At 47.5% G+C, this 27,803-nt stretch overlaps 1 protein-coding gene across 3 annotated transcripts; it reads left to right on the top strand.

The window, feature by feature from the left end:
• The first annotated feature begins 1,727 nt into the window (after window positions 1–1,727).
• LOC121439080 (nuclear factor erythroid 2-related factor 2-like) lies at window positions 1,728–27,803 on the top strand. Of its 3 annotated transcripts, XM_041639577.1 has the most exons (6): window positions 1,788–1,918; window positions 13,912–14,003; window positions 24,110–24,376; window positions 25,025–25,114; window positions 25,650–25,814; window positions 26,135–27,803. In XM_041639577.1, the coding sequence occupies exons 3-6, from the start codon at window positions 24,113–24,115 to the stop codon at window positions 27,356–27,358; spliced, it is 1,743 nt and encodes a 580-aa protein (XP_041495511.1). In that variant the 5' UTR covers window positions 1,788–1,918; window positions 13,912–14,003; window positions 24,110–24,112; the 3' UTR covers window positions 27,359–27,803. The 3 variants fall into 3 exon arrangements, with proteins under 3 accessions (XP_041495510.1, XP_041495511.1, XP_041495512.1); XM_041639576.1 differs by lacking the exon at window positions 13,912–14,003 and having other exon boundaries at window positions 1,728–1,918; XM_041639578.1 differs by lacking the exons at window positions 1,788–1,918; window positions 13,912–14,003 and adding an exon at window positions 10,666–10,920.

The following is a 27,803-nucleotide window of genomic DNA, read 5'->3' as shown; positions in this document are numbered from 1 at the left end:
CTGTCCTGGAATTCGGTCTGAGACCAGGCTGGTAATTTACAGAGATCCTCCTGCCTCTGACTCCCGAGTGCTGAGATTTAAGGCCTACATCACCACTGCCCGATGGGTAATGGTTTTAAGTTACATTTTGAAAGAAGATATTAATTATGGATTTCAAACAGACTTTTAAAAAAACAAAGAGAAAGATAAAAATATTTCGTGGGATTTCAACTATTAATACATCAGTGAACATCCCTTGATTTCTCTTTTTTTTTTCCCCTAGGTCTTTACAAACTGTCTTATAGATTGAATTTTTTCAGGGGCTAGGGAAGTATGTTAGGAAATGGACGTTGTCAAACAAATCACCATCACCACCAACAGAACCTAGTAGTGTAGCCTATAATGGAGTGTTTTTCAACTCATGGGTCATGATCCCTTTGGGGGTAGACCAACTTTCAAAGGGGTCACATTTCAGATATCCTACATATAAAATATTTACATTATGATTCATAACAGCAAAATTATCACAAGAGGAACTATGTTAAATGGTCACAGTATTAGGAAGGTTGAGAGCCACTGCTACAATACCAGCCCTTGGGAGGTGGAGGCAGGAGGATAAGGAGCTCAAAGCCACCTGGCTTCATGAGACCCTATCTCAAAATTCCAAAATAAAATAGTAAAAAAGAGGGGGAGCTGTATCATGAGCACACAGAAAGGAAGGGTGAGCCACACGGGTGAAGGATGCTACTTGTGTGCCTGCTTTGTGTCTGTTCTGGGTGGGTGACCCGCATACTCCTTCAGTCCTGGCCGCTAGCCCAAGGCACGTGGAAGAAGTAGAGGGCGTTGATTAAGTGAGCACGAGTTTGCAGTGTGGACGCATCTCCCCAGAGCAGAGCTGTCCGACACAGGCATGAACGACAACAGGGGCCAGAGAGCAGTTGGCTGCCTGCACAGTCCCGATCCCAGCCCAGAGCCCTCACCCCTGGGCTGGCGCCACAGTCAGCCGGTGGGGCGAGATAAAGCGGGCAAGGTTCTGCGGATCCGAATCAGGGAGGTGCAGCTCCGATAGCAGCGCCCGGGCCGAGGCTCCCGGTGTGTTTGCTCCAACTGTTTAAACTGCTTCAAAGCGCCACAACCCGAGCGACCTTCAGCAAACAGCTGCTAATCTCTAGCAAGGGAGAGCTGTCCTAGGGAGGACCCGGGCAGTCGTGGGCCTCTCGCCCGCACTCCGCCCCCGTGGGACCTCAGCCCTCCAGACTCGGCCACGCCCGGACCGCTAGAGCAGGGACAACAGCGGAGGCCGAGGGGAAGGCAAGAGCTCTGGCCGGAAGCCCAGAGGGTCATTATTCCGCCCCCAGGCTCTTGCTCCTCCCTCTGGCCCCCGCCTTGTCCCTTTCCCTTTGTCCCGCCCCCGGGTCCTTGCCCGAGACCCTCTTGCCCCCGCCCCCAGGCTCTTGTCCCGCCCCCGGGCCCTTGCCCCGCCCCTGGGCCCCTGCCCTTGCTTTGGACCCTTGCGAGACTTCAGGCTCTTGCCCCGCCCCCAGGCTCTTGCCCCACCCCCGGGCCCTTGCTCCGCCCCCAGGCTCTTGCTCCGCCCCCAGGCTCTCTCCCCCCCCCCCCCACCCCCCCCCCCCGTGCCCTTGTCCCGCCTCTAACCCTTGCCTCTTACCCGAACCCTCACTCCGCCCTTAAGCGCTTGTCCCTTCCCCAGATTCTTGTTCCGCCCCAAGGGGGCGGGGGGCGGAGCGGACCGAGACTCGCCGGACACTCTAGCGAGCCTGCTGTCTGCTGGATCTCGGTAACTCTGTGGAGTTGCCGCCGCCGCCGCCGCCGCACCTCGGCAGCCAGCGTAACTTCGCCGTCGGGGATCCCCAGTGCAGCGTCCGCTCTCAGCATGATGGACTTGGAGTTGCCGCCGCCAGGACTACAGTCCCAGCAGGTGCTGCTCCGGCCCTCGGGCCTCTCGGCTGTGCCTAGGGAGCGGGCAGGAGCTCGAGGGGAGGGATCCTCCGGAGGGAGGGACAGTCTGAACCCGGACTGCGACGGCCGGGCCGGGAAGGCAGCGGGGATGTAGGGACAGCGACAAGAGTAGGGACCGAGCCTGAGGTCCCCAAGGGCGCCGTGGGGCCGGGGACGACAACCACCTCGCTGGGTCGGATGCTCAGAGGCGGCGGGAGGGGGTGGACCCTGGCTGTCTTAGCCGGCGCCGCCCGGCCCTTTCCGGGCCTGCGTGGTTTCCCAGAGTCGGTGCCGGTAAAAATGTGCCTAGTCACGGGGCCGCGCTCGGGGGAGCTGAGGTCTCCTCGGCGACCGTCCCGGAGCCCGTCCCCGTCTGCGACCTCCAGCGCGGTGGCCTAGCCCACTTTGCCGTCTGTGGGTTTTTCGGCCCGAGAGCTGGCCGTCTATAGGGTCTCGCCAGTCCGGCTTGATCTAGAATAGGGCAGTCCTTCGGGGGCGGAAGAGAGAAAGTCACCGGGTAGCCCTCGTGCTCAGGCGCCCCGACGGGCGGCCGGCGGGCAGGGCTCCGCGCGCTTTCCTCGACCCGGGAATCCGGGGTTGGCCTTACGTCAGGCGAGGACATGTGGACCTGGGCGGGCTCAGAGGTCCCGAGTCGGCCGCACGGGGGCTGCGTGTTCTTTGCGCCGTGACTCGCGGGGCCCCACGCTGCATGCATGCGTGGCGGTGCCCTCCGGGTGGGTGACAACGGCCGGTTGGCAGTCATAGAGGCCCTCGATTGGCCCTTTCCTGCTTTATAGCGTGCAAACCTCGCCGCTCTGGGGCCAAGGGACAAGTTGGAGCTGTTGATCTGTTGCGCAATTGTTATTTTCCCCTGGGCGGCTTTGTCTTTGGATAGAGCTTACAGAATTGCAATCCCAAAATGTGTAAGGCAGGATATACTGTTCCTTGCCGTCAAGGGGAAGAGTTGTAGGTTAGAATTTGTTGCTTTTTATACTGTTGACGAAGTTTTGCTTTTAGCTATTACCCCTCTCTTGTGTCTTAGCGTGTTTTCCCTTGCTGTTTGAGATTTTTGCCACCTTAATTTCTTAGCATGTTGCGTATTTTTATGAAGACAGAGAGGATGGGACTCTTGCGTTTCATAACACTTTGTTGATAAGTTTTGAAGATTGTTATGTAAGTGAAAGCCAGTTTCTGGTCATACTTCAGGCACTTTTAAAAAAGTAAAAGCTTAAGTTGCCAAAAATTGTGTCGTAATTGGATTTTTAGAAAAAGAAAACATTTAGCTGAAGGAAATGTGTAACTTGGCAAACAGTAAGTTAGCTTAAAAGTAAAATCTTAGGCTGACCCTGAAGGCCCTGGTGTAAGCGTCTGGTTACTGACAGTGTTTTAATTCTACTCCTTTGAACTTCCCTCCAGAAATGATTGGGGTTCTTGCCTGGTTTTCATTAGGACGAACGAGTAAACTGTACTTTCTGATCTTCTGTTCTTCATTAGTAATCAGAAGGAATGCTTGTCTGGCCACAGGATTCACGGCGCAAACCATCTTCGTTGTAAAGTTTTCTCCTCTTTTCTGTGTAGTGCATAGTGTCACATTCCACGTGCAGAAGTGGCAGACGCAGCACTTTCTCTTCCACGTGAGTTCTCATTTGCCAACAGCAACCTTTCCTGTTATTTCCAGACCTCGATTGAAATGTTTGAAGACTCTGAAAAAAAAATTAAGAATTATAACTTATCTTAAAATCATTGTTTGGTAGTCCAGAGGGATTTGAATTGCCTTGCAGATCTGAGCAGGCGGTTGTGTAGGCATAGAGGGTATGGTTTTTAACTGTGCGCAATGATTCTTCATCTCGGTGGGGGGGGGGGGGACCGTCCATTACTCGTCCAGTGGTGACTGGGAAAGAGAAAATACTTTTGAAGACCAGAGATGAAGTCGATATTGAATGAGACAGATGAGATTAGTTTTGAAAGTCAAACACAAAGAGAACGTGGACAGGCCTGTCCCCCAGAGTGAACGGTAAGCAAGAGCATCTTGACTTTTTAGATAAGTGGAATATCTCTGAGACACTACAGAAACCGAATGTAGGTTGATAAACGCAAGACTACATCAGCCTTTCTGCCGTAAAGGTAACTAGGGCCATTTTGAAATTCCATTTGTATTAACTTGGGTCCTTAAAAACAACCCTGAGGGAACAGCCCTCGTTTTTAGGATTATCGGGGGAGTTGAAAACTAGATATTTACTTTTTCCGAATATTTGTTTTATTTAGGATGAGTTCATGCTCAGCAAAGCTGCAGGAGAAAGGGCCCGAGGAGCTGTGCTTATATCTGGATATTTCCTTCTTTGTGATTGAGCGTATCTAAAAGAAGGTTTCCATAAATCCATCCTTCTTAATTTTTCCTTGAACTAGGGTTGGCTTGAGGACGCAGGGACAATATGAAACTTAGATGTAGATAATAGGTGAGTGGACACTCTTTTGTAAGCCAAGAAGTATGAGAATTCTTGGATGTCTAATTTCTCAGTAACCCCACGGGGCACACTTTTTATCTTTAGTTTTCGGGTTAGGAGAGAGGCACACAGAGAGGCCAGGACGCCTCCTCCCACTGTTTTGTGTTGAAGATACAATCCAAACTTAGCCTGACTCCTGCCTACCTAGGTCTTTGAATTTCCACTTCCAAACTGGACCAAATGGAACTTGAAGCAGGGCCACTGAAGCTTCCCTTTTAAGTGGGTAGATTTCAAAACAAACAAACCAACCCAGGGAGGAGAGGCTGGGATGATAAAGGCTATTGTCTGCACCTTCCCCTCTCTCCAAGGGGGCTAATAACTACTGTGTAAGAGGGAGGACATCCTTGTGATGACAGCAAGTGAGGAACCCGGCAATGGTGCCTGTGGTCCTGCCCAGGAAGCACGGAAGCAGGCAATGGGCAGCTTTTATTTGGAGAGGCAGGATGCTTTTTTCTGTAATTATCATTTTTAAAGCATTGTCTGAGAGTCTGCTTCCCATTTTCCAATGGCCATTTTCCCTTTTTCTTAATTAAATCTTTTAGCTGCCTGTATCTTTTCCTCTGCCTTGTTTTTGATACGTTCTCCTATGTCTATTTTGGAGTGGTGGACATTACCTTTACTACTTAGGGTGTGTTGTACAATGTGACCAACAGGGTTAAACTAGCTTGATGGAAACTGGATTTGGGATTGGGGGGGCAAGGAGTTGAAAACAGCAGAAACCTGTTAGGTCAAACTGAACACGAATCCCCTGTCTTGGCAACTTGGCACTAAGAGCTCAAGTCTGTCTGGTGTACCTTTTGAAACTAGTACATTTGGAGGTTCGCTACTTTATTTCTTTGCCTTTATTGTTAAATCCTGTTAGGAGTTATTGTCTGATTTGTTTGTATTGAATATGCTTCAGAACGTTCAGGGTTTTGTGATTTACCTGAATTTTGTGTGTGTGAGTCTAGATACTTGAACTCCTGGGTTACCCTGCCTCACTCCATCGTGACTGTAGAAAAGTTTCTATTTTGATAATGTGATCTCCGGAAGGTACTGAAATTTCATTGCTGTAAGTGCCAACAACATTTACCAGAAAGGGCTTTAAGGTTCCAAGCCAAGACTTGGACAGTTGGCAATAGTATATGTTATAGACAGGAAAGCAAAGATGTGTTTTTAAGTTTGTGGAAAATACAGTTGCATTCTTATGAGAGTTTGTCCCTCAGAAAAGCAAAAACAAAATCCTAAATTGGGCTTCTCGGTATATGCCTTGCTATAATAATATTAAGAATTTTGAGGAGTGGAGAGATGGCTCAGCGGTTTGGCTGCTCTTCCAGAGGACCTGAGTTCAATTCCTGGCACCCTCATGGCAGTTCACAACTGAGTGTTACTTCAGTTCCAGGGGATCTAATGCCTTCACACCAATACACATAAAATAAAGTTAAATAGATTATATGTAAAAATTAATTTTGATAAATGCGTGGGCGGGAAGCAGTACAATGCTAATCTGTCATTTTTCTAACATGTGAACAGTGACGTCACAACCTTGCATCAGAATTCTCTGTCCTGACAGTGGGTGGTTGGGGTGTTGGGGATCAGTCCCAGGTCCTTGCACATGCTAGGCACAAACTCTACCCCTGAGCTCACCTCCGCAGCCGTGAAAGTCCTTCTTGCCAGAGAGTAAGCATTTTTACCCAGAGCGCTGCAGTGTGGAGACAGAGCCAGGGCCTGCGCAGGTGTGAGCACCTGCCCTTCTTCCCCAGGCCTCTCAGATGACCTGCTGATGCTCACATCATCACACTCCAGGAACAGCTGTCTTCTGAAGGATCGGTTCAAGTGAAATAGGATCCGCCCACCACACAGCTCACCCATTTAAAGCCCATTCAGTAGTCCAGGTGTTTACAGTTATGTAATCATATGTAGTTAATTTTACCACTCCTAGAAGGAATCCCAGGCCCACTAGTAGCCACTTCTTATTTATTTTCCTCCAGTTCCCCAAACCCCTGATAACCACTCAGTTATATTTTTCCTTCTAGATTTGTCCATGCTAGACATTTCAAAGAAATGAAACATTCTATGACTAGCTTGGCATGATGTTTTGAAGCTTCACCTTGTTAGACCATGTATCCTGTGTCTCCATCCCTGTTTATTGCCGAATACTATTCCATTGTGTGGGCATCGCACATTTCAAATTGTGAAACATTTGAGTTATTTCTCCTCTTTGTACTTCCAAACTTTGTTGTTTGTTAGACTCACCTCCAGTATTGATGTTTTCTTTATTCAAAGTCTCTAGGGATGGTTGTAGGCATTCGTGCTACCTGTAAAGGCATCCCACTGGGTTCCAGTTGCAGCGAAGATTGAGAGCTAGTACCTTAGGGACCTAGCTCAGTGCCTGGTGCACACTGCACGTACCTTGCGTGCAGTGATTTAGAAGAGCTGGTTAGAACGCGGCCTTCATTGTGAAAAGTTCTTGTGTTTGACTGCAGCCCACATCTCGTTACCTGGAGAATGTCTGAAGTGCAGTAAATGTGGCTTGAGTTCTTTAATACCCCGTGAAGATTTGCATGGTGCCCTTGTTGTCGACAGGATTTCCCAAAAGAACCAGTAGGACTTTTCCATGAGATTTTTAGGAGTGTGGAGAACCTGCAATAAGATCGTTGAGGAGGGGGCTGGAGAGATGGCTCAGTGGTTAAGAGCATTGCCTGCTCTTCCAAAGGTCCTGAGTTCAATTCCCAGCAACTACATGGTGGGTCACAACTGTCTGTAATGAGGTCTGGTGCCTTCTTCTGGCCTGCAGGCATATACACAGACAGAATATTGTATACATAATAAATAAATAAATATTAAAAAAAAAGATCGTTGAGGAATGGCATATTTAAATGGCTGTGAGGGGGCTAGAGAGATGGCTCAGGAATTAAGAGTACTTGCTGCTCTCTAAGAGGATCTGAATTCAGTGTCCAGCACCCATGTCAGGTGGCTTACAACTGCCTGTAACTCTGGCTCCAGCTGGGACCTAAGGCTCTGACCTCCCCCTGCACCTGCATAAATTAGCATATATCACACGCACCGACAGACACGTAATTTTTAAAAGGCAGTGAGAGCCAGGAGCGTGGTGGTCATTCCTGCAATTCCAGCCTCCTAGGGAGGATTGCTGGCGTCGGGGGACAGCTTGGCCTGCAGAGAACCCTGTCTCCAAACACAGGAGGAGAATGGAATGCTCATGCTGGGGTGGGTGTTGAGTTGGATTCCTGCACACTTCATTCCTGGCCTTTGTTTTCTTTCTCCAAAGAAAACTCTGGAATCCCAGGCCAACTTTTAACAGCTCTCGTTTTTCTACTGTGCCTGACTGTTCTAGCAGCTGTATAATCCTGACCACGGTGATCAGTACTTATATTGCTGAGCCATTTCCTGATTCGCCCATTTGGAACTAGAGGCCGCCTTTGCTTGTGGGTGCATGAGGGGTGGGGTGGGGTATACTGGGTGTGCCCTTTGCAGCTGGCCTATACACTCTATGCACACCTATGCCCTCGCTGCTTCTGCTCAGTGCTGCCAGGCAGAGCTGGTTGGGCTCCACCCCAGCCATTCCCACAGCTGCTTGCTGGGGTATATTTAGTCACCTGTCAGGAAGCTGGTGAAAGTTCGACCTCGATTGCTTTAAGATTTTGAAAAATGGTATCTTATTTTTATATTTGTCCCTAAAAGACTTGAAAACTCTCCTTGGGGAGGGTTAGTGCCTCCCATATTTGTTGAGAGGCAGGACATGAATGTTGGGGCTGTATTGATTGTATGGCTAACCGACTGGCCCGTTGAAAAGGCGAGTTGAAATTTCCTTTGTCAGATCTAATGCTCTTTCTGATGTTTTCAGGGAATCTCTGCCCAGCCCAGGACGTTAGATTGGAGGGGAAGTGGTTGTGGTTGATGCCTGCCACGGCAGAGCCTTGCAGAGTTGTGTCTACCCGATGGGATTACTCTGTGGCTGTGTTCCTTACGGGTGACCGGGAATTGGGACTCTGTTGGTTCGTTCTGCCATACTGGAGCCCCGAGTTGGTTGGTTTTCTTGAGACAGGATCTCATACTGTAGCCCACCTTCAGCTCCCTGCGGTGGTATGAGCTCACCTGGCCTGACAAGCCAGGGAATCTTGTTTCTGCGAGCAGAGAATGTTGGAGACTCATGAGATTTTGTTGTTAAAACCAATAAAGTCTTGGTGATGAAAAAGCACCCAAAATAAACACATCATTTTTTATCTGTAGTAGGAAACTGCCAAGTTTTGAAGTTTCTGTTTTTGCTGCTGGCAGTTCTCAATAAAACAGTGAGATATACATTAAAAGACACCCTTAAGGTCTGCCTTACTTTGTGCTGCTGGAGGGGCGTGGGGAGGACGGACTTGCCACCACTCCCGTGTTTCTAGTGGTTCCCAAGCTAAGAGTAGGTGTCTGTGGACTGTCTCCTGTGTCACTAGAAAATCTCTACCTGGCTTGAAGCAATTGGTTCTGACTAATCCACGGGCCACTCCCAGGATGTGGGGGGAGGGGACTGGGCACCTCAACACTCTCCTCATTGACCTTGACAAGTACAGTCCTCTGTCTCCAGAGATGTGGGTCAAAATGGCTCCTCCAGGTAGAACACTGGCTTGCCCAGTCAGCCGGAAGTCCCGAGCTCAGGTCCGGTGTGTGTCTTCTGTGCTTCAGTTGGTCAAAGTTCACATGATAAGGCTGTGGCTGTAAGGTGGCGGCTGTGCCCTGCAAAAGACGATAGTGGAGAGAGGAGACACTCTTGGAGATCTGTTAGCAGCTCACCCTCTCCCTGTGAAGATAGCCCGTCGCTGGTGCCCCTCAGTGTCTCGTGGCGTGTACTTCTAGAACCTGTGGGCACTGAACCCCTCGGATGCTCAGATCCTCCTTGTAAAGTTAAATTGTTAGGGGGTAATAGAGCACGCATGCAGGCAGGTGAACCTTCTTTCAGCTGAGGGTTGCTTGACTCTGCAGTCCGAGGGCCAGCTGCCCTGCGCACTGGCAGTTTCCCGGATTGGGGCAAACTCATATTTGTTGAAATCCTGCTACTGCCAGACCCTAGTTCTGGTCCTTGCTCTTAACAAAAGTCTACATAGAAGCTGGCGAGATGGCTCAGTGGGAAAGTATGGGCTTGTTGTGTGAGCCTGACGTCATAAAGTTCAGTTGCCAGAACCCACGTAAAGGTGGAGGAGAACCTTCCCAAAGCTGTTCTTGACCTGCACACGCACCATGCACACACGCACATGTCCGCAGACACATGTCCTATGACAGTGTTAATAAGTCTATGTAGATATCCGTTACAGTTGACAGAAGCTATTCAGAGTGGTTAAGCTACTTCCCAGGACCACACTGCGTGCATGTGGCAGAACAGGGAATCCACGTGTCCCCAGTCCCTGCCTTCGGGCTCCTGGACGTTACTGCTCCAGTCCTTCGTTCTGTCCGTCTCTAGAGGTGAAAGTGTTTTCTCTTGTTAGCTCCAGAGAATGAATGCTAGAGAGTTCTGCCAATGGGGGAATGTGCTCCTGTGCCCAGCTTCTCCATGGAGAAAAGACCCACGGTACAGCAGCTACCAGAAGGCCCCATCCTCTCCTTCCTGTTCTTAGACTCCCGGCTGCACAACATTGGTGGACACTGCTGTCTTGTTTGTAGGGAAACCCATTACCTCTTCAGAGAGCGAGCTGCTTGTGCCTTTTATTCTCAAGGAATGGAGGCAAAGGGGAGAGACCGAAGATGGATGCAGTGACCAGGCACATTTTCCTGACTGAAGAAGAGTGGCTGGCCCAGATCCTTTCCCACCCGGGGCAGTGCTTGTTGGACCATTGACACCGGGTCGGTCTGTAGCTGCAAGGAGGCGGTTGGTCCTAAAATATGAGTTAAGGCGGTTCTTGTTGAGTGTGTAAGGAGAAAGAGGTAGAAACCCTGCTGCGTTATTTTCCCTCCTGCTCGTCTCACCTGAAGAAGTCTGAGTCCTGGGGTGAGAGCGGGAAAGCTGTAAATGGCTGGATAGGCTGCCGGGCCAAGTTAACGGCGATGCCACATTCTCAGTGATGCTTGGAGACTAGCCCAGTGGTCTGTGGGCGCAAACGCACCCTTTCTGACCCTCTCGAGGGAAGAGCTAGTGTCCTTGAAGAAAACACACCTAGTGGGTTAATTATTTTCTCTGCTTCCTGGATTGCAAATGTCTGGCTTTTGATTTTTGGACAGACTCGTGGTGGCAGACTTAGACTTGAATGCTGCTAGTCCAGGATGGTCTTACGCTCACGTCATCGAGCCTCTACCTCCTGAACGCCGAGATTCCAAGGCTGCAGCTGGTGCCCAGCTTCCAAGTCACGGAATTCTTTTAGTGGACGTTTCAGGATACTTTCACAATGGTCCTTTAGAAACTCGTCTTAAGGCTGGAAATCTAGTCTGGGAAGAGCAGAGTGTGTACCGAGCATGCACAAGGCCTGAGGCTGAATCTCCAGAAGCCGACCCTCTCCTCCCAGAGGTAATTGTTTTACCTTGAAAGGCGTGTGCTGAAAGGGTGTAGGGCAATACTCTTCAGATACCATACTTCTTGTACTGAAAATGTTCAAGTATTGTTCAAGTAGGAATGGAGTTAATTTTTCTGTAACTGGCATTTGGTCATAAATGATATGAAAAATGTGTTTGGTCGTTTGAATTGTGACTTTAGACCTCATGGTTTACAATGAAAATGTTTTTTTTTTTTTTTGAGATTAAATAATGTATAGTTACTCATTGAGCAGATATTCATGAGGTCTGCTTCCAGACCTGCACAGAATGAAGGTTTGCTTTAATCTCTCAAGATAGTGCAGCAATTGCCCTTCAGGGATGAGAGTTTCTGAAATTGCTCTTTCTAGTTCCTCTGACCTTTGGCTCTTGTACTGCTGAATTACAGGGTGTGTTTTATAGGGTGATTAGTGTGATTTCATTAGTGGTGTCCTGCTGGGGTCTACAGTCTTGTGCTTGGCAGTAGTTGCTCAATAAACACAAGGAAGCAGTGTCTCTAACTGCCGTCTAGGAGCTTGGTGCTCAGTACAAATGAGGAGGCCGTGTCACCACCACAGAAGAAAATGTCACTTCTGCCTGGGGTGCTTAGGGTATCTAGAGGTGGTAGCATTTTCTCAGGTGTTTGGATTTTCTAGCCTGTAGATTTCATGTTTTGGGTTTAGAGGCCCCTTAGTAAAGCTGGGGAACAGCAGCATGAGCTGGACTCCAGTGGCTCCTGTGCCTGCTAAGGTTAACATGGGGTGGGGTGGGGCTCCAGTTCTCCTGTGCAGCTGTACTGCACCTGAATCACAGAGCCCTGGCAGCCTTGGGAGGTTTTAGAAAGGACAGAGGGCCTGGGTTGGCTGTGGTCAAGGAAGCTTTTATGGGCAGGCTGGAGATGGGAGATGGTGAGAGAGAGACCTGTGCTGTACAGTGGGTATGAATGCCTTCTAATGGCTTGGCCCGTTTGACAGCCATGTGCTAAGGATCTGTAATTGTAGCTACATTGTACTTTTTCAGTTTGAAAACATTTAAAACCAGAGATGGTGGCACATGCTGATGAAGGAGGATCATCTGTCTATGTGTTACTCTCATTGGTTAATAAAGAAACTGCCTTGGCTTTTTGATAGGGCAGAATTTAGATAGGTGGAGTAGAAAGAACAGAATGCTTAGAGAAAGAAAGCATAGTTGGTCAGATGCCATGGAGCCAGGCGCTAGGTAAGACATGCTGAATCTCCCCCCCCCCCCATAAGCCACCACCTCATGGTGCTACACAGATTATTAGAAATGGGTTAATCAAGATGTGAGAGTTAACCAGTAAGAGGCTAGAGCTAATGGGCTGAGCAGTGTTTAAAAGAATACAATTTGTGTGTTGTTATTTCGGGTGTAAAGCTAACCATGCGGGAGCCGAGCAGGACGAAAAGCAGGCCTGCTCGCCTCATCACTACAACATGCCTGCATATCCAGCATGTGGAAGACCAAGAATTCAGGGCTAGGCTGAGCTACACAGTAGGCTTGACTCCAGGCTCAGCTACATGAGACCCTATCTCAACTCCTACCCTTGCTCCTCCCCAAAAAAGATAATTTTTTTTCTTTCCTAAGACAGGGTTTTTCTGTGTAACCTTGGCTGTTCCGGAACTCTCTCTGTAGACCAGGCTAGCCTCGAACTCAGATCTACCTGCCTCTGCCTCCTTAGTGCTGAGATAAAGGCGAGACTGACTCATTGTGGGCTTCACTGTGGATCGTGTCTGTGACGTTGTATCAGTAGAATAACTCAGTGTAGGCGCCGGCACACAGATGATCAACAGGTGGTAGCTGCTGTTGTCGCCGTTGTCATGATGTGTAGCCGTGTGAGGGTTCCATTGGCCCCTTGGAAAACAAATCCCTCCTCCAGCAGCAGCTGCAGCAGAGCCCAGGCTTCCTGGCTCTGTTGTATTCTTGGCCATAAATGTCCTCTTTTCCTGCCTCCTTTGACCTTTTTAGATGGAGCCTGGTTGGAAACCAATTCTTCTGGGAATGAAAGCCAACCCCTGAAGAGGTCTTTTGAGCCCAACAAAGGCCACGCACTGCCCAGGCTCCCTGGGGACCCTCCAACCTGTTGCTGGATCCCTTCTCGTTGAATGGGTTAATAAGGATCGCCTAGGAGGCCTCCCAGGCCTGTCTCTTAACTTGCACAGTTTCTTACTCAGGGGTTCTGGCCTAGGAACCTAGTGTCCTGTCTGTCCTGTCTGTGTAGCTGGATAGAGAAGTCTGGAGAGCAGCCGCGCCTTTGGAGGAAGGCTGAATCCCGCTGCAAGTGGAGCCGACCCACCTCCTTGTCCTCCCCTCACCCCCACCAAAAGGCTTAAAGTATTGTTTTGTAATATCTCTTCCAAAATAACTTTGGCCTTTAAAGTCGGCAGAGCAGTGGAGAAAAAGAAAATCTCCTGGGATCTGAGAGAGAGATGGCCCAGCTGCAAGGCGTTTACATTGCCACTCTGTTGCCATCAACAAGTTATGGCCTCACCTTCTATTTTTCGCTCAGTGGCAAGACCATGAAGCCTGAAAGGAAGCCACTTTCTTTCTCGGTCACTGACGTTTGCTACAGGGGATAGACTTATTAATAGGGTTGCTGCCACACCCTGGCCTTCTCCTTTACATGTTAAAGGTGCATTTACATACTTTTTTCATATAGAAGATCATTCTGTGAGGACTAGCATTATCTTGGCTTTCTGCTGTGTTAGAGCCCCTGTGGGGGTAAGTGGGTGGGCGCTGTCACGCACACGGCTAATATGGCAAAGCTGCTCAGTTCTTCCAAGCTCTAGTGTGCTGTCCTTTGTCCAAGCAGCCTCTCCAGGGAGGGGCGCTGGGGAATTGAAGCCTGTGTGCTAGAGCGGGTGAGAGCGTGTTCTGCAAGATCCCCTGGCTGCTCTGGAGCTCACTGTCGCTGTGTTCGATGTTTGCTGGCAAAAGTACTAAAGCTCTTTGTGCTTCCATTTCCTCACTCCAGAATGACGATGACATACTGCCCGCTTGGTGGATTGCTGTGCATCCCGACGAGGCGGTACAAGTTTTGGAACAAGTTTTTTGAGCAAGTAGAAAGTATGTGACCAGTGGTGGCTATTATTGTTGCAATGTAATGCCTGCTTTATCCGGACTTAGACTGTCCACAGTTGTAACCTTCCATTTTCAGTGTGGCTAGTGCCTCACACAACTATATAGTGGGTTTAATTAAAGATTGACATTAAGGAAAGGATGTCTACATTCATTTTAAGAAAGTGAAACTAAGATACTTTAAAACACCTTTTTTGCATTTATTTTTCTGCATATGAATGTTTTACCTGCGTGTGTCTGCACCACATGCTCATGGTTTCAGAGTCAAGAAGAGAGCACAGATTCCCTGAGAATGAAGTTACAATTGCTGGTGAGCCGTTCCTGGCTTATCTGGAAGAGCAGCGGGTGCTCTTAACCATTAGATTAACCATCTCTCCATCCCCTAATAATCCTTTTTAAGAGACCCAAATTGCTTCGTAGCAATCAGCAACAGTGGTGAGTACCATGATGCATTTTCAAACATAGACATCTGAAAGTAGTTGAAATATAATTTCCAAGCTCAGGGTTAATTTATGCCTTTATTTGGAACAGAGAGTAGGACTCCATCACGTTAGTCATTGAGAGTCCTCATTGTGATTCCGATTCACACTGGCTTTTGAGATAATTGCTAACAGATACCTAGAGTGTTTGGAAGGACTGCCGGCCAACACTTGTAGCCTCAGGAAGTCATTAGCCACCCGAAGGATCTGCTTAGAGCACTCCTAAGGAATGCAAAGCCCCTAGTGGAGTCCGCTGCAGTCCCTAGCCACTTTGCACGCTTGAGGTGTGGTGAGTGAAACTGAGAAGCTGGAGTTTTCATTTTAATGAACTTGACATTTACCGCTATGATTCTGCTCAAGAGGGACCTTGATGGCTGGTGAGAGCCAAATACAGAGCTTTAGTAGAGAGTTCATTGAGAAATGGGGGAAGGGAAAGCCTCTGGGGACAGGCTTGCACCCCCTCCCTGCCAGAGACCTGCTTGCCTATTTGGAAGAACAGTGGGACTGGAGTGGGAATGGGCGGAGCTTGTCTCTTAAAGGGACCTTTTGCACCTGCTCTCAGACTACTAGGGATTAACAGCCTTAGGACCCTGGGCTGGCCAGGGTACTGCCTGAGTGCATCCTTCCAGGTGCCAGGCCAGCATAATCTAAAGAGCAGGAACTGCTTTTCTGTAGATTGCCTTGGTGCTTTTGTGGTACTCTGTAGCTCAGGAATGGGGCTTGGGGCTTGTAGGCGTGCCTTTGGTGTTTCGGTAAGACTACCTTTCATGCTGTCTTCTGGGTAAGATTTATTGTCATGTGCTTGAGTGTATTTGTCACTTCTAATATCACAGTAATTTTTGTTACATGTTAAATATTTGAACAAATTGGATTAAATACATCGTTCAAATTGAATTTACTGTGTTGGTTTCGTTATTGTGTCTAAGCTGCACACAATACCGTGACATATTACTCACATGGTATTTCCTTTAGAGTTGCTTTAGTGTATACTGTAGGTACTTAAAATTAATGTATATTTCACATTAAAAGTTAATTTTCAAAAAAAATTTAGTTATATTTTGGACATCATAAAATCAGAAACACTTAAGAGGAATGCGTTTAGGAATCTTCCCACCCAACCCCACTCTTAGGTGCAGAAGCCAAGGCTAAAGGGTTCTATAAATCAGTGATGCCCAGTACCAGGTAGGGCCTGGAACCCACCTGTTCATCTTCATGGTGACTCGGCAACGCAGCCGGCCAGAGAGGTTCCTGTCTTCCTGTTACAAATTGAAAATGGTTCTCTAGCACAGCGTGGCAGGTGGTAAAGAATGCCGCCCCTCCTCCCTGCTCTGTCCCCATCCCCCACCCCCCAGCCCCCACTCTCACCCTCCAGTGAAAGGATGGTGTGTCTTTCTTGGACACTTGCATGAGGGTGACAATAAACTTTGCTCATCCACTTTGGAAAATTCCATCCTGGTTTTCCTATTCAAACTTAAGTCACAAAGCCAGCCAGAGACGTTTTTGGGTTTTGTTTTGTTTTTGTTTTTTGAGATATGGTTTCTCTGAGTATCCCTGGTTACTCTGGAACTTGCTTTGCAGACCAGGCTGGCCTCCAACTCAGAAATCTGCCTGCCTCTGCCTCCTGAGAGCTGGGATTAAAGGCTTCAAGCCAGGAACACCACCATGCCTGACTCAAAGTCGTGATTTTTAACCAGCTTTAGTCTTTAAGGAAAAAGACAAAGAGTTTGACTTTGTGTGCTTGGATAGGCCTGGTTTATGACATTGTTTGCAAAGCCAGCTTGAAGAGTCATCTGCAGCTCCGCTGAACAAACCTAAGGGCAGATTAGAGTTTGACTTGCTTTTTGAGGAGATGGGGAAGGGGAAGGACTTTGTTCTGATTGCCCAGGCCTGCCTTGACCTCACTGACCCAAGCCCTCAGGTGGAGACGCCCCAGGTGCGGAGAAGGGTGGCTGGAGCTGCAGGCACAGCCCGTGTGGGCGCTGTCTTGAGCGCTTCCTCTTCCCTGTGTTTTCCTCTTCACACAGAGAGGACACAGGAATTACATAAGATGCAGATGGAGGCCGTGGCCTTCAAGCACACGAATGTCAGGGCCAGTGCCCAAGAGCTGTCCTCCTCAAGGAGGGCAAGGGCTGTTGCCTGCTCCCCAGTCCTGGGAAGCTGTGGCCCTAGCAATCAACTTTGTATCTGAGTACTTGGTCTGCACTGCCCGATTTGGGCCTTTTTGGGTCCGCACTACTTTCAGGCAGTTGGTTCAAGGTCAGGTTGCTCTAGAGGTTGAAGGCAGTGGCTGGGACTGAGGGCTGCAAGGCTCCTGCTGGGTTAAGAAGTGGTGCAGCCTTGGAAGAACCACTTGCTGTTCAGAACACTGGTGAGGAAGGCAAGCCTCCATGGAGACCCTACCTGGTCAGATGCCCGCTGGCCTTCTGAAAACAAGATTTCACACGTCAGTCCCGCACAGCAGGCTTTTACTTTTTTTTTTTTAATTTATGTTTTGGTTTTGATGTTGCCCTGTTTAGTCTGGGCTGTTTTTTCTGTAGAGCCCGGCCGGCCTGGTTTACAGTAATACTTCTTTCCGCCTCTGCATCCTTGAGAACAGGATGGCCAGGTGTGTGCTAGTTCACCTGGCAACAGTGTTAGCAGTGTCTGCTTCCAGAGACATGCACGACAGTTGTTGAGTTTTGTTTCATTTTCTTAGTTTATTCGGTGTGCATTGATGTGAAGATGTCAGATCCCCAGGAGTTACAGACAGTTGTGAGCTGTCATGTGGGTGCTGGGAATTGAACCCGGGTCCTGGAGGAGCAGCCAGTGCTCTTAACCTAACTGCTGAGCCGTCTTTCCAGCCCCTCCTACATTTTTTGCTTGCGTTGGTGTGACTATCGAGTTACCAAGGTGCTGGAGCCTGTGGAGAATACACTGTCCCTCCCTTCACCCTTGGAATCAGAGTTCATGGTTGGAGTCCTAGTTCTGTTGGTGCTGGAGATGTGAGTTAAGAGAGATAGCTTCAGTGTGCTCACTGAAATGGAGATGACAGTGTCCAGGCTCCTCCCTCATCGGGGAAACACTCCTGCAAACAGTGAGCCCAGAGGGGCTGGAGAGCCCGCTCGGTGGTTAAGAGTCATTGGTGTACAATGGCTGCAAGGACCCGAGTCTGGAGTCCGGCACTCACATAACAAATGGGCACAGTCTTGGGCGTCCCTGTGACCCCAGTGTCTTGGGGAAGATTGCCAGAGCTCTCTGGCTGTTAGCCTGGCCAGAAAAATGTGAACTCCAGATTCAGGGAGGGATCCTGCCCGTGAATAGTAAGACTTGAGTGATGAGGGAGGACAGCCTCCTCTGGCCTCTACTCACATACTTAGCACATGCATCCACACACAGAAACGCATAAAAAGGTTTCTCTTAACAGCACGCGACTGTGCCGGTTATGGTGGCTCACGCCTTTCATCCCGGCACTCCAGAGAAAGAGATAGGTGGGTCCCTGAGTTCCAGGCCAGCCTGGGCTACTGAGTGAGTTCCAGGACAGCTAAAGAAACTAACCCTCTCTTGAAAACAAAAAAAAGAAAGAAAGAAAGAAAAAGCCCCAAACTGAAGCTCATTGAGAAGGGATGTTGAACTAGAGGTCTATCTCTTCTCTGCCAGCTTGGAAGGGATAATAAAATTAGAGACGTAGATGTGGTAGTTTTAAAGGGTTGCCCTCTGCCCCTAATCAAGTTATCTCACCCACTTTGCAAATGAGAGGAAGTATCTAAGTGATTCTGGCAGCCCTTTCCATGATAGCATTCCGTGATCGTGTGGCATAAACAGTTGTTCCCATGTGATCTGAGTCACATGTACCGAAAAGTCCATAGGAAAGGAGGAAGTCTTGGGATGAGAATTTTCCCTGGGCTAGAGAATTGGAGCCTCTTTTGGGAGTTTGGGGAATGCGCACAGTAGAGAACGAAAGAAAACATCGCCACTGTCAAGCAAGGAGCCCAAGAACACGAGGTTGGAGCTGTGATGACTTTTGTATGTTCTTACTGCCTTGGATAGCTTTCTTGTTTTCTCTTACTGGCTCAGGCTAACCTTGAACTCATGACCTTGCTCCAGCCTCCCGAGTACCGTGATTGCTGGTGTGCTCAACCCTGCCTGACACTCGTTGCTTTCAGAGACTCCCTTGAGCTGGGCCTTGGGAACCCAGACTTACCCCACGTCTTTGTTCCTGGTGTTCCTGGTCATGCCTGCTCTGCTTGATGACAGTTACTGCCTCTGCTGTGTCTCTGACTTTAGTGACACTTCTGTGCTGCCTGAGGTTCTGTCACACTGCTGTCGTGTCTCAGAACTCGTCAGAGACTGCTTCTTTATCCGCTGTGGCCTGTGTGTGTGTCCAGCGGATACACAGACGAATACTACACTTAGACTGGACACTAAGCTTGCTGGTCTTCACCACCACATTTATGAACATGACCACGTTTTGACAAGGATTCTAGCCACTGCGCCTATTCCTTCAAGAAATACTGCTTGCCCTTGCTGTCTTCATAGCACATGAAGGAAAATTGGACTGACACAGAGGTCGCATGCCCTCAAAGAGAGATGGTATGCAAATTGGTGAGGTGTTCCTTACAGAGTCAAAAAACAGTTCATACTTGCTGGGTGGTGGTGGCACAGACCCTTACTCCCAGCACTCGGGAGGCAGCGAGGCAGGAGGATCTCTGAGTTTGAGGCCAGCCTGTCTACAGAGTGAGTTCTAGGATAGCCAGGACTACACAGAGAAAAACCCTTTCTCAAAAAAACAAAACAAATTACACTCAAAACAGTTCATAATTGGGAAAAAAAAGTTAGCAGACCTTTTGGAAACTACCCTAAAGGTGCCTGCAGGTCGTTATAAATAGCTTTCTGAGTGCTGTAGTCTAAATACTGTTCGGTATACTATATTAATATCTGAAATCCCTCAGCACCACTGCCGTCTCTACAGCCGGATCATGAGATTCCAGGGTCTCTGTCTGACTGTACATTTAGTTCTTACCCACCCCTCAAGCCTGGGTGGGCTCTCTTGATTGTTGCTATTTTTAGCTATTTGTTAAGCGGCTAGATCTGAAAGTGACCTTGAAAGTTAAACTAAACAGTTTAGTTTGGGGACCCAAAAAGAAGATAAAGAAAAGCCCGAAGCACCGGAAGTTTCTCTGAAGCCTCAGCTCCACGAGCTAACTGTCAGAGGTCAGGGGTGGAGACAGCAGGCCCCAGGCTGCCTGCCTAGACTACTCTGTGAGGTGAAGTAGGCCAGGAAGACGGAACCCGCACTGCTGAAGGTTCTTTTGGCCGTGAGCTGTGCAGGCCATTCTAACAGTAACTGCAGAGTCTTCATAGAGTGCTTTCCCTCACCCTGAAGACGGCCTGCCACACCCTGCTCTGCTCCAGAACAACCCGACTGTATGAGAGCCCAGTATGACAGAGCTGTGTGGGTCCCACAGCAAGTGGGGTTACCCACTGTTTGGAAACGAACTAACTGTCCCCTGTGGTTTCATTTTGACCACGTTACAAACAGACCTCTGAAGAAAGCCGTGTTCTGGCTGCCTTCACTTTCCAGTTTTGCCTTGTCTTGCATCATGCGTTGCAGGCGGTGGACAGCATAATGGACGAGAGTTCCAGTAAGCTGACTGGATCGTACTTCTTAGACCGAGTGAGTCACTGCTAAGAAGCTTGTTTGAGAACAGGAAGCAGCCCGAGAAAGTGTCTGCACACGGTGACCTGCCAGCCTGAGGAAGCAGACCACTTCCTAGCCAAAACAGGGGAGGTTGGTCACAGCCTAGGAAAAGGCACGTCCGGGAGCTAGGCTTTGTGGAACCTTGTGGAGTCATTCGTTGTTGGTGGGACTTGGGGGATTTTCATGTGGTTAGAATCTCTAGTATTGAGGGAAGAAGGTTTCTATAGAAGGAAAACTTGGGTTAGTGCTGAGTGTTGAGAGTCTGCCAGGTACATATGAGGGGCTTCACCAAGTTCTTTCTAATGTTGTGGTTACCGTCATAAACTTAGCAATATCTGTGCTTGGTTTAGATAGCAGTAAGGCTCTCTTTGACCCCATACTATTCTGTACTGTTAACTATTCTGTATATTTTAATTATCTATTTCACAATTAAGAATTAGAAAATTAATCCACTAGAACCAAATATGCTCGGGTATGGGGCCTACTGCTGTGAACACTTGGTCTCTTCTGCCACCGCTAGAAGTTTTGTTGAAAAACAATTGGCATTGTTTTGTCTACCATGCGATGCCATGTGGGGCAGGAGGAGCCTTCGAGAAGAAAATGGGTAAATATTTATATCGTCTCTGATAACTCTCATCTGGTTGTCTTTCAGACTGTAGAAATGAGTCATGTTTTCCGTCTGATTTTATTCCAGAGCATTTGGGCATTGTCTATGGGAGGGAACAAAGCTAAACCAGATTTAGCATCCAGGTGAATGACGTATTCCCTGGACATGGCAGTGCGGCCTGTGAGAGGCCGACATAGCCAGCTTCTCACTCCGACGATGGAGGAGAGGATGCCAAGCTACGGCTGTTCTCTCTGGGAATGTGTGTATTTCAGGGTGTGTGAGATTGAGTCAAGAGGATGGACAGGTCAGCTGGGCCTTCATAGTGAGAGCCTGTCTCCCAGGAACAAGGAAAGAATAGCAACTTTTACTTGAAAGTTGGAAGCAAAGATCTGTTTTCATTCTGGGCTAAAGGATAGGGACAACTTATTATTTTTAGCAGTTTATTAAGATACTGTTCTTGTAGGGCTGGGGACGTGGCATAGTGGGTAAGGCTGACGACCTTAGTTCAATGCTGGGGACCCACATGACAGAGAAGCCATTCCTAAGCTGTCCTCTGACTGTTCATTCTCTGTGGCACATATGCCCCTCATAAAATATCACAAACTTTAAGATACTATTCAAAATCTTTCAGTAATATACCAAAGTCACAGTTTAGTGAAATTTAAATTTTTTAAAAATATTTATTTATTATATATACAGTGTTTTGCCTGCATGGTCACTTTCACACCAGATGAGGGTGCCAGATCTCATTACAGGTGGTTGTGAGCCACCATGTGGTGGCTGGGAATTGAACTCAGGACCTCTGGAAGAGCAGCCAGTGCTCTTAACCACTGAGCCATCTCTCCAGCCCCCACAGTTTAATGAATAACTTTAATTTAGAATGAGAAGATCATCTTTGCTTAATTTTTTCTCTCTCTCTCTCTTTTTTTTTTTTTTTTTTTTTTTTTTTTTTGCTTTTTCGACACAGGGTTTCTCTGTGGTTTTGGAGCCTGTCCTGGAACTAGCTCTTGTAGACCAGGCTGGTCTCGAACTCACAGAGATCCACCTGCCTCTGCCTCCCAAGTGCTGGGATTAAAGGCGTGCACCACCACCGGCTGGCAATTTTTTTCTCTTTTAAAATCATCTAAACATGATAAGATGTTTGTTCAAAGAACTAAAATTGGCTCAAAACACAGTATGGCTCCAGTGTTCAAAATCTCTGTTCATGTACAGAGATGTTTATTTCAAAATGGCATGAATTTGTTGTCCAACTGAAGAATTCCATGAACCTGTGATGGATTGATTGCCCAGATGGCAAATGATTAGCACACATTTGAATGTAACTTTCTGTTGGACCAGACGGCGATTTAACACGAATTGTCCAACATTTTGTTTCGTGCTGTCTTTTGTATAAGCCAAGTCTGTGGCAGAATTTGGAGCACACTCAGGAATCTCTGAGAACAAAAACTGAAACAGTAAGTGGCGGGCAGCGTTCGCCCCTGGACTTGCTTTACCCGTGGGCCGGCTAAGGAAATACCTGCTGGATGCTATGCGACCCTTCCCTGCTTTTGATTTCCTCCCCAGACTGTTTGTGTGGCCTTCCCTCCTGGGGCCGACAAGGTGGGGTCAGGCCCCAGCTGCTCCTCAAAGCCCTGGCTCTGAGCAGTTTTAGTTCTCCTTGGGCTCTTCCCTTCCCTTTCCTTCCCTGCTGTCTTGTTCTTGCTTGTTGTGGGCGCCACCCTCGTATTTCCTCTTAGATGATGTTCAAGCTCCGCAGAACAGTGGGTCAGGATGGGTCTTTGTGGTGGAAGTCACGCGCCAGTCACAGGGTTCCTTACAGGAAATGCTTATTTGGTCATTCCAGAGAGCAGCACTCAGGCTGTGGGCGAACAAACTTCTGCATAACGCTTTCTTCCAGTTTTACTTTGAATGCTTCCTACAGAAGCCAATATCTGAAGCCAGGTTATCATGGTACACACTTCGGGAAGCTGGGGCAGGAAGATTGCCCCAGACCATCTTGGGCTCATTATGAAACACTGTCTTAAGAGGAAAAAAAAAAAGTCAAATTTCAGGTATTTTTCTTCTTAAACTTGTTTGGAAATCTAAAACAGCAAAACACAGACCCAAGAAGAGCCTCGCTCACTGTTGCTGCGTTCAGGTCTCTGACCATAGCACTCTGACCGGGGCCACTCTGTTTCCACTAAGCAGGATCAGCTCTGGCTTGCGCTTACATACACCACAGGCATCCAAGCGACCACAGAGGCTCGGAGACTCTTGGACTGGAGTTAGTGAGCCACGTGTAGACGCTGGGAGTTGAACATGGGTCTTCTGGAAGAGTAGCTGGTACTCTTAACTGATACGCCATCTCTCCAGCCCCATTTGGATGTTCTCAGTATAGGTGATATGGAAACGGACTTCAGCTTTCTAAGAACCTTTTTAGACTTTTTAAAAAACTATAGTTATAGTTATATATGAGAAAAACTGTTTTGGGGTTGGAGAGATGGCTCCAGTGTCAAGCATAGTGACCCATACCTTAATCCTAGCACGTTGTGGGTGGAGGACTGCCTGGGCTACACATGATCTCAGAATAATAATGCTAATTGAAATGAAAGCATGGCCTCTCTGTAAGATCTCCCCATGTCTTATGTGATGTCTTCAGTCTCTCCAGAGCAGTGCTTGTTTTGAAGAGTGTTTTAGGTGTGAGGGCCTGGGTCAGTGGTGTGGTGTACTTAGCATATACTACCTTGGTACTTTTTTTTTTTTTTTTTGCTTTTTCGAGACATGGTTTCTCTGTGGCTTTGGAGCCTGTCCTGGAACTAGCTCTGTAGACCAGGCTGGTCTTGAACTCACAGAGATCCGCCTGCCTCTGCCTCCCAAGTGCTGGGATTAAAGGCGTGCGCCACCATCGCCCAGCTCCTTGGTACTTTTGTAGGTAGTACCAGTTCGCTTTACTAATTTGTTCATGACTTAGAGGCTAAAGCTCAATAGCAAATCTGTTTCTCTGTAAACTGGGTATTTGCTGAATGAGTTAAAGCCAAACCCTGTCTCAAACATGAGTGACTTGGGGTATTTTCTGTAATTTCAATTCTCAATCGATATGAGATTTTAAAAACACACTAATGTGAAATATGCATAACTTGTCTGTCTTTATTGTTACTTAGTCATTAACGATTCAAACTGTGACTAGAATGGCTGGCTGTAGACAGATCCTGTTGTAGTGAGTGGCATTAATAGCGCTCTTCTAGAGCGCTACATCTGCCCTCTCATTCAGAGCGAGTTTGTATTCTCCCCTTTGTGGACCATCTTGACCATGGTTTCATGGTTTCTCTGTCCTTTTCTTTCTTAAACACAGGACATGGATTTGATTGACATCCTTTGGAAGCAAGACATAGATCTCGGAGTAAGCCGAGAAGTGTTTGACTTCAGTCAGCGACAGAAGGACTATGAGCTGGAAAAACAGAAAAAACTCGAAAAGGAGAGACAGGAGCAACTCCAGAAGGAACAGGAGAAGGCTTTTTTCGCTCAGCTACAGCTGGATGAAGAGACAGGAGAATTCCTTCCAATTCAGCCAGCCCAACACATCCCAACAGACAGCAGTGGGCCCGCCAGCTATTCCCAGGTACACTTCATTCTGAGGGAAAGAGTGTGGCAGGATCTAAGGAGAGCTCTGAGTGGACCACCTGGATTTGAGTTGCCTGCTGTCTACCATGTGTTTTGTGACTGGTCAGGCTCCCAAGCTTAGCTTCCGGATGAGCTCAGTACTTGTGCTCCTCTTAGGGGATCCCTGTGATGATGAAGACAGATCCCAGGGAGCATGGATTGTGAATTCCAGAGAACCCTGTTGGGAGCAGCAGCAGCAGTAGTAGGGTTGGTAGACATGGCTCACAGTGTTAGGGCAGGCATGGCCCTAGTTGTATGAGTAATTGATTTAACTTACTGTGTTAAGTACTATGTTATATACCAGTAGACAACTAACGCCAATGAGCTTAAATCATTTATTTACCCAGATCACTCAGGAAATCAGGGGAGGTTATTGCCTAGCACAAGGCCCTGTGTTTAGTCCTCGAGCACTGTTTATTGGTGGGGGAGGGGCACTAAGGTTTGACCCCAAGTGATTTGGTTTGAACTTGTGCAACAAACTGATTTCTGAAGTATCATTGGTTTATAAATATCATTGTTTTATGAACAACTCGATGCCGGTCACGACTCTTAGGCTCAGCAGTAGAACTTTTAGTAAGTTCTTTTGTATCTTTCCTTTTTTATCCAGGTGGCCCACATTCCCAAACAAGATGCCCGGTACTTTGAAGACTGCATGCAGCTTTTGGCAGAGACATTCCCATTTGTAGATGACCATGAGGTATAAAAATAGTTACTTAACAGCAAAACTCTCTTATCTGGTAGTAGACCCTTTAATGTGTCCCCCAATTATGAGACTAGGAGAAAATTTTAGAAGGAAAAATTTGATCAAAGAAGTTCTTTGTCAGGGAAACCATACAGGTATCTATACAATGTTTAGAAATAAGACCTGTAGACAATATTAAACCAAATCAGTTTTATTTGTGTAGCTAGAAAAAAAAGAATCTGAATAATTTTCCAAAGGAAATGGATATAGATTAAAGAACAACTATTAGCCAGTGCTTCTGTTAACTTTACTAGCTATTGTAGATAGAAATTAAGTCCTAATGATTATTTTTGTCCATTTTGAAGTGTACCCTTAAATACATGGGTAACAACCAAGTAAATGATAACCGTGGGGACATTTGGGAAGGAAGAAGTGTTTTGTTTGATAGAAACAATGATCGGAGAGCTGCAGACCCCGCTGCTGCCGCGTGCCTTTGCTCTAGTTCACATAAACACCTTGTCAATCTTGGGTTTCTTCACCTACATTTCAGTCACTCGCCCTGGAGATCCCCAGCCACGTGGAAAGCCCAGTCTTCAGCAGTCTGGATCAGGCTCAGTCACTCGGCAGCTCCCTGGAGACAGCTATGAATCTAGACAGCATGCAGCAGGACATGGAGCAAGTTTGGCAGGAGCTTCTTTCCATTCCCGAGTTACAGGTGAGCGAGCTCTGCAGCCTTGTCATCCTGGTTATTCATTATTTACACGTCACCTGCTTACAGGGAGAAACTGGGGCTGTGTTTAAATTCCTCACGAGAGCTTCCCAGGCTCGCTTAACCCTAGAATTTTTAGTTAAGCAGGCTGAATATTTCAGGATAGCTTCCAAGTTGAAAGCTAATTTAGAGCTTTGACAACCTTGCCTATCTATTGAAAATGAGAATTCTTGGAATTATTGAAAAGAGCACCTTGGGAATGGAGGTAGAGAACTGATCTAAACAATACCTAGCCTCGAGTCATACAGTATGAACTTCTTTTCTAGTGTCTTAATACCGAAAACAAGCTGTTGGTTGAGACTTCCACTGTTCCCAGCCCAGAAGCCAACCTGACAGAAATTGACAGCAATTACCATTTCTACCCCTCCATCTCCCCGCTGGAGAAAGAAGTGGGCAGCTGCAGTCCCCATTTCCTTCACGGTTTTGAAGATTCTTTCAGCAGTATCCTCTCCACAGAAGATGCCAGCCAGCTCAACTCCTTAGATTCAAATCCCACATTAAACACAGATTTTGGTGATGAGTTTTATTCTGCTTTTGTAGCAGAGCCCGGTGGTGGTAGCAGCATGCCTTCCTCTGCTGCCGTCAGTCAGTCACTCTCTGAACTTCTGAGCCGGCCTATTGATGGCTGTGACCTGTCACTCTGTAAAGCTTTCAACCAGAAGCATTCTGAGAGCACAGCCGAATTCAATGACTCGGACTCTGGCATCTCCCTGAACACTAGTCCCAGCCGAGCATCCCCAGAGCACTCTGTGGAGTCTTCCATTTATGGAGACCCACCGCCTGGGCTCAGTGACTCTGAGATGGAAGAGCTAGACAGTGCCCCTGGAAGTGTCAAGCAGAATGCTCCCAAAGCACAGCCAACACATTTTTCTGGGGACCCGGTACAGCCTCTGTCACCAGCTCAAGGGCACAGTGTTCCTGTGCACGATCCGCATTGTGAAAGTACAACAGCAAAAGAAACGCCTGTGAGTCCTGGTCATCAGAAAGTCCCGTTCACAAAAGACAAACATCCAAGCCGCTTGGAGGCTCATCTCACGAGAGATGAGCTTAGGGCAAAAGCTCTCCATATCCCATTCCCTGTTGAAAAAATCATTAACCTCCCTGTTGATGACTTCAATGAAATGATGTCCAAGGAGCAATTCAATGAAGCTCAGCTTGCATTGATCCGAGATATACGCAGGCGAGGTAAGAATAAAGTCGCCGCTCAGAACTGCAGAAAAAGGAAACTGGAGAACATAGTAGAACTGGAACAAGACCTAGGCCACCTAAAAGATGAGCGAGAGAAGCTACTCAGAGAAAAGGGAGAAAACGACAGAAACCTCCATCTCCTCAAGAGGCAGCTCAGCACCTTGTATCTTCAAGTCTTCAGCATGTTACGTGATGAGGCTGGAAATCCTTACTCTCCTAGTGAATACTCCCTGCAGCAGACCAGAGACGGCAATGTGTTCCTGGTTCCCAAAAGCAAGAAGCCAGATACTAAGAAAAACTAGGTTCGGGAAGATGGAGCCTTTTGTTCTGAGCTAGTGTTTGTTTTGTACTGCTAGAACTTCCTACTGTGATGTGAAATGCAGAAACACTTTATAAGTAACTATGCAGAATTCTAGCCACGGCTAGTGTAGAAATAATAGGAAACTTTATAAAGCATTAAAGCCTCGATGTTGAATCAGTTTCATTTTAACTCTGGAGTTAATTTCTTTGGGCACCATTTGGGCTAGTTTCTGTGTACGTGTAAATACTACAAAACTTATTTATACTGTTCCTATTTGTTACATTCATAGATTTATATGACATCTGGCTAAAAGCAAATTATTGAAAAACTAACCAAACCACTATACTTTTTTATATACTGTATGAACAAAAAGAATGACATTTTTATATTTAGCTCTGACAAAAATTAAAGGAGCTAGCACTAATAAAAGAATATCATGACTTAAA

The sequence above is a fragment of the Microtus oregoni genome, unplaced genomic scaffold (assembly GCF_018167655.1).
Source record: "Microtus oregoni isolate MIOR12 unplaced genomic scaffold, Mior012 000060F_001, whole genome shotgun sequence".
NCBI lineage: Eukaryota > Metazoa > Chordata > Mammalia > Rodentia > Cricetidae > Microtus > Microtus oregoni.
Note: the sequence above shows the minus strand (reverse complement) of the source record. Positions and strands in the feature narration are given on the sequence as shown.

Excerpts from the sequence above, each read along its gene's own strand:
- LOC121439080 (XM_041639576.1), top strand. The coding sequence starts at position 1,874 with ATGATGGACTTGGAGTTGCCGCCGCCAGGACTACAGTCCCAGCAG. Across the intron at positions 25,115-25,649 it reads CATTTGTAGATGACCATGAG|TCACTCGCCCTGGAGATCCC; the intron begins GTATAAAAATAG and ends CCTACATTTCAG. Across the intron at positions 25,815-26,134 it reads TTTCCATTCCCGAGTTACAG|TGTCTTAATACCGAAAACAA; the intron begins GTGAGCGAGCTC and ends CTTCTTTTCTAG.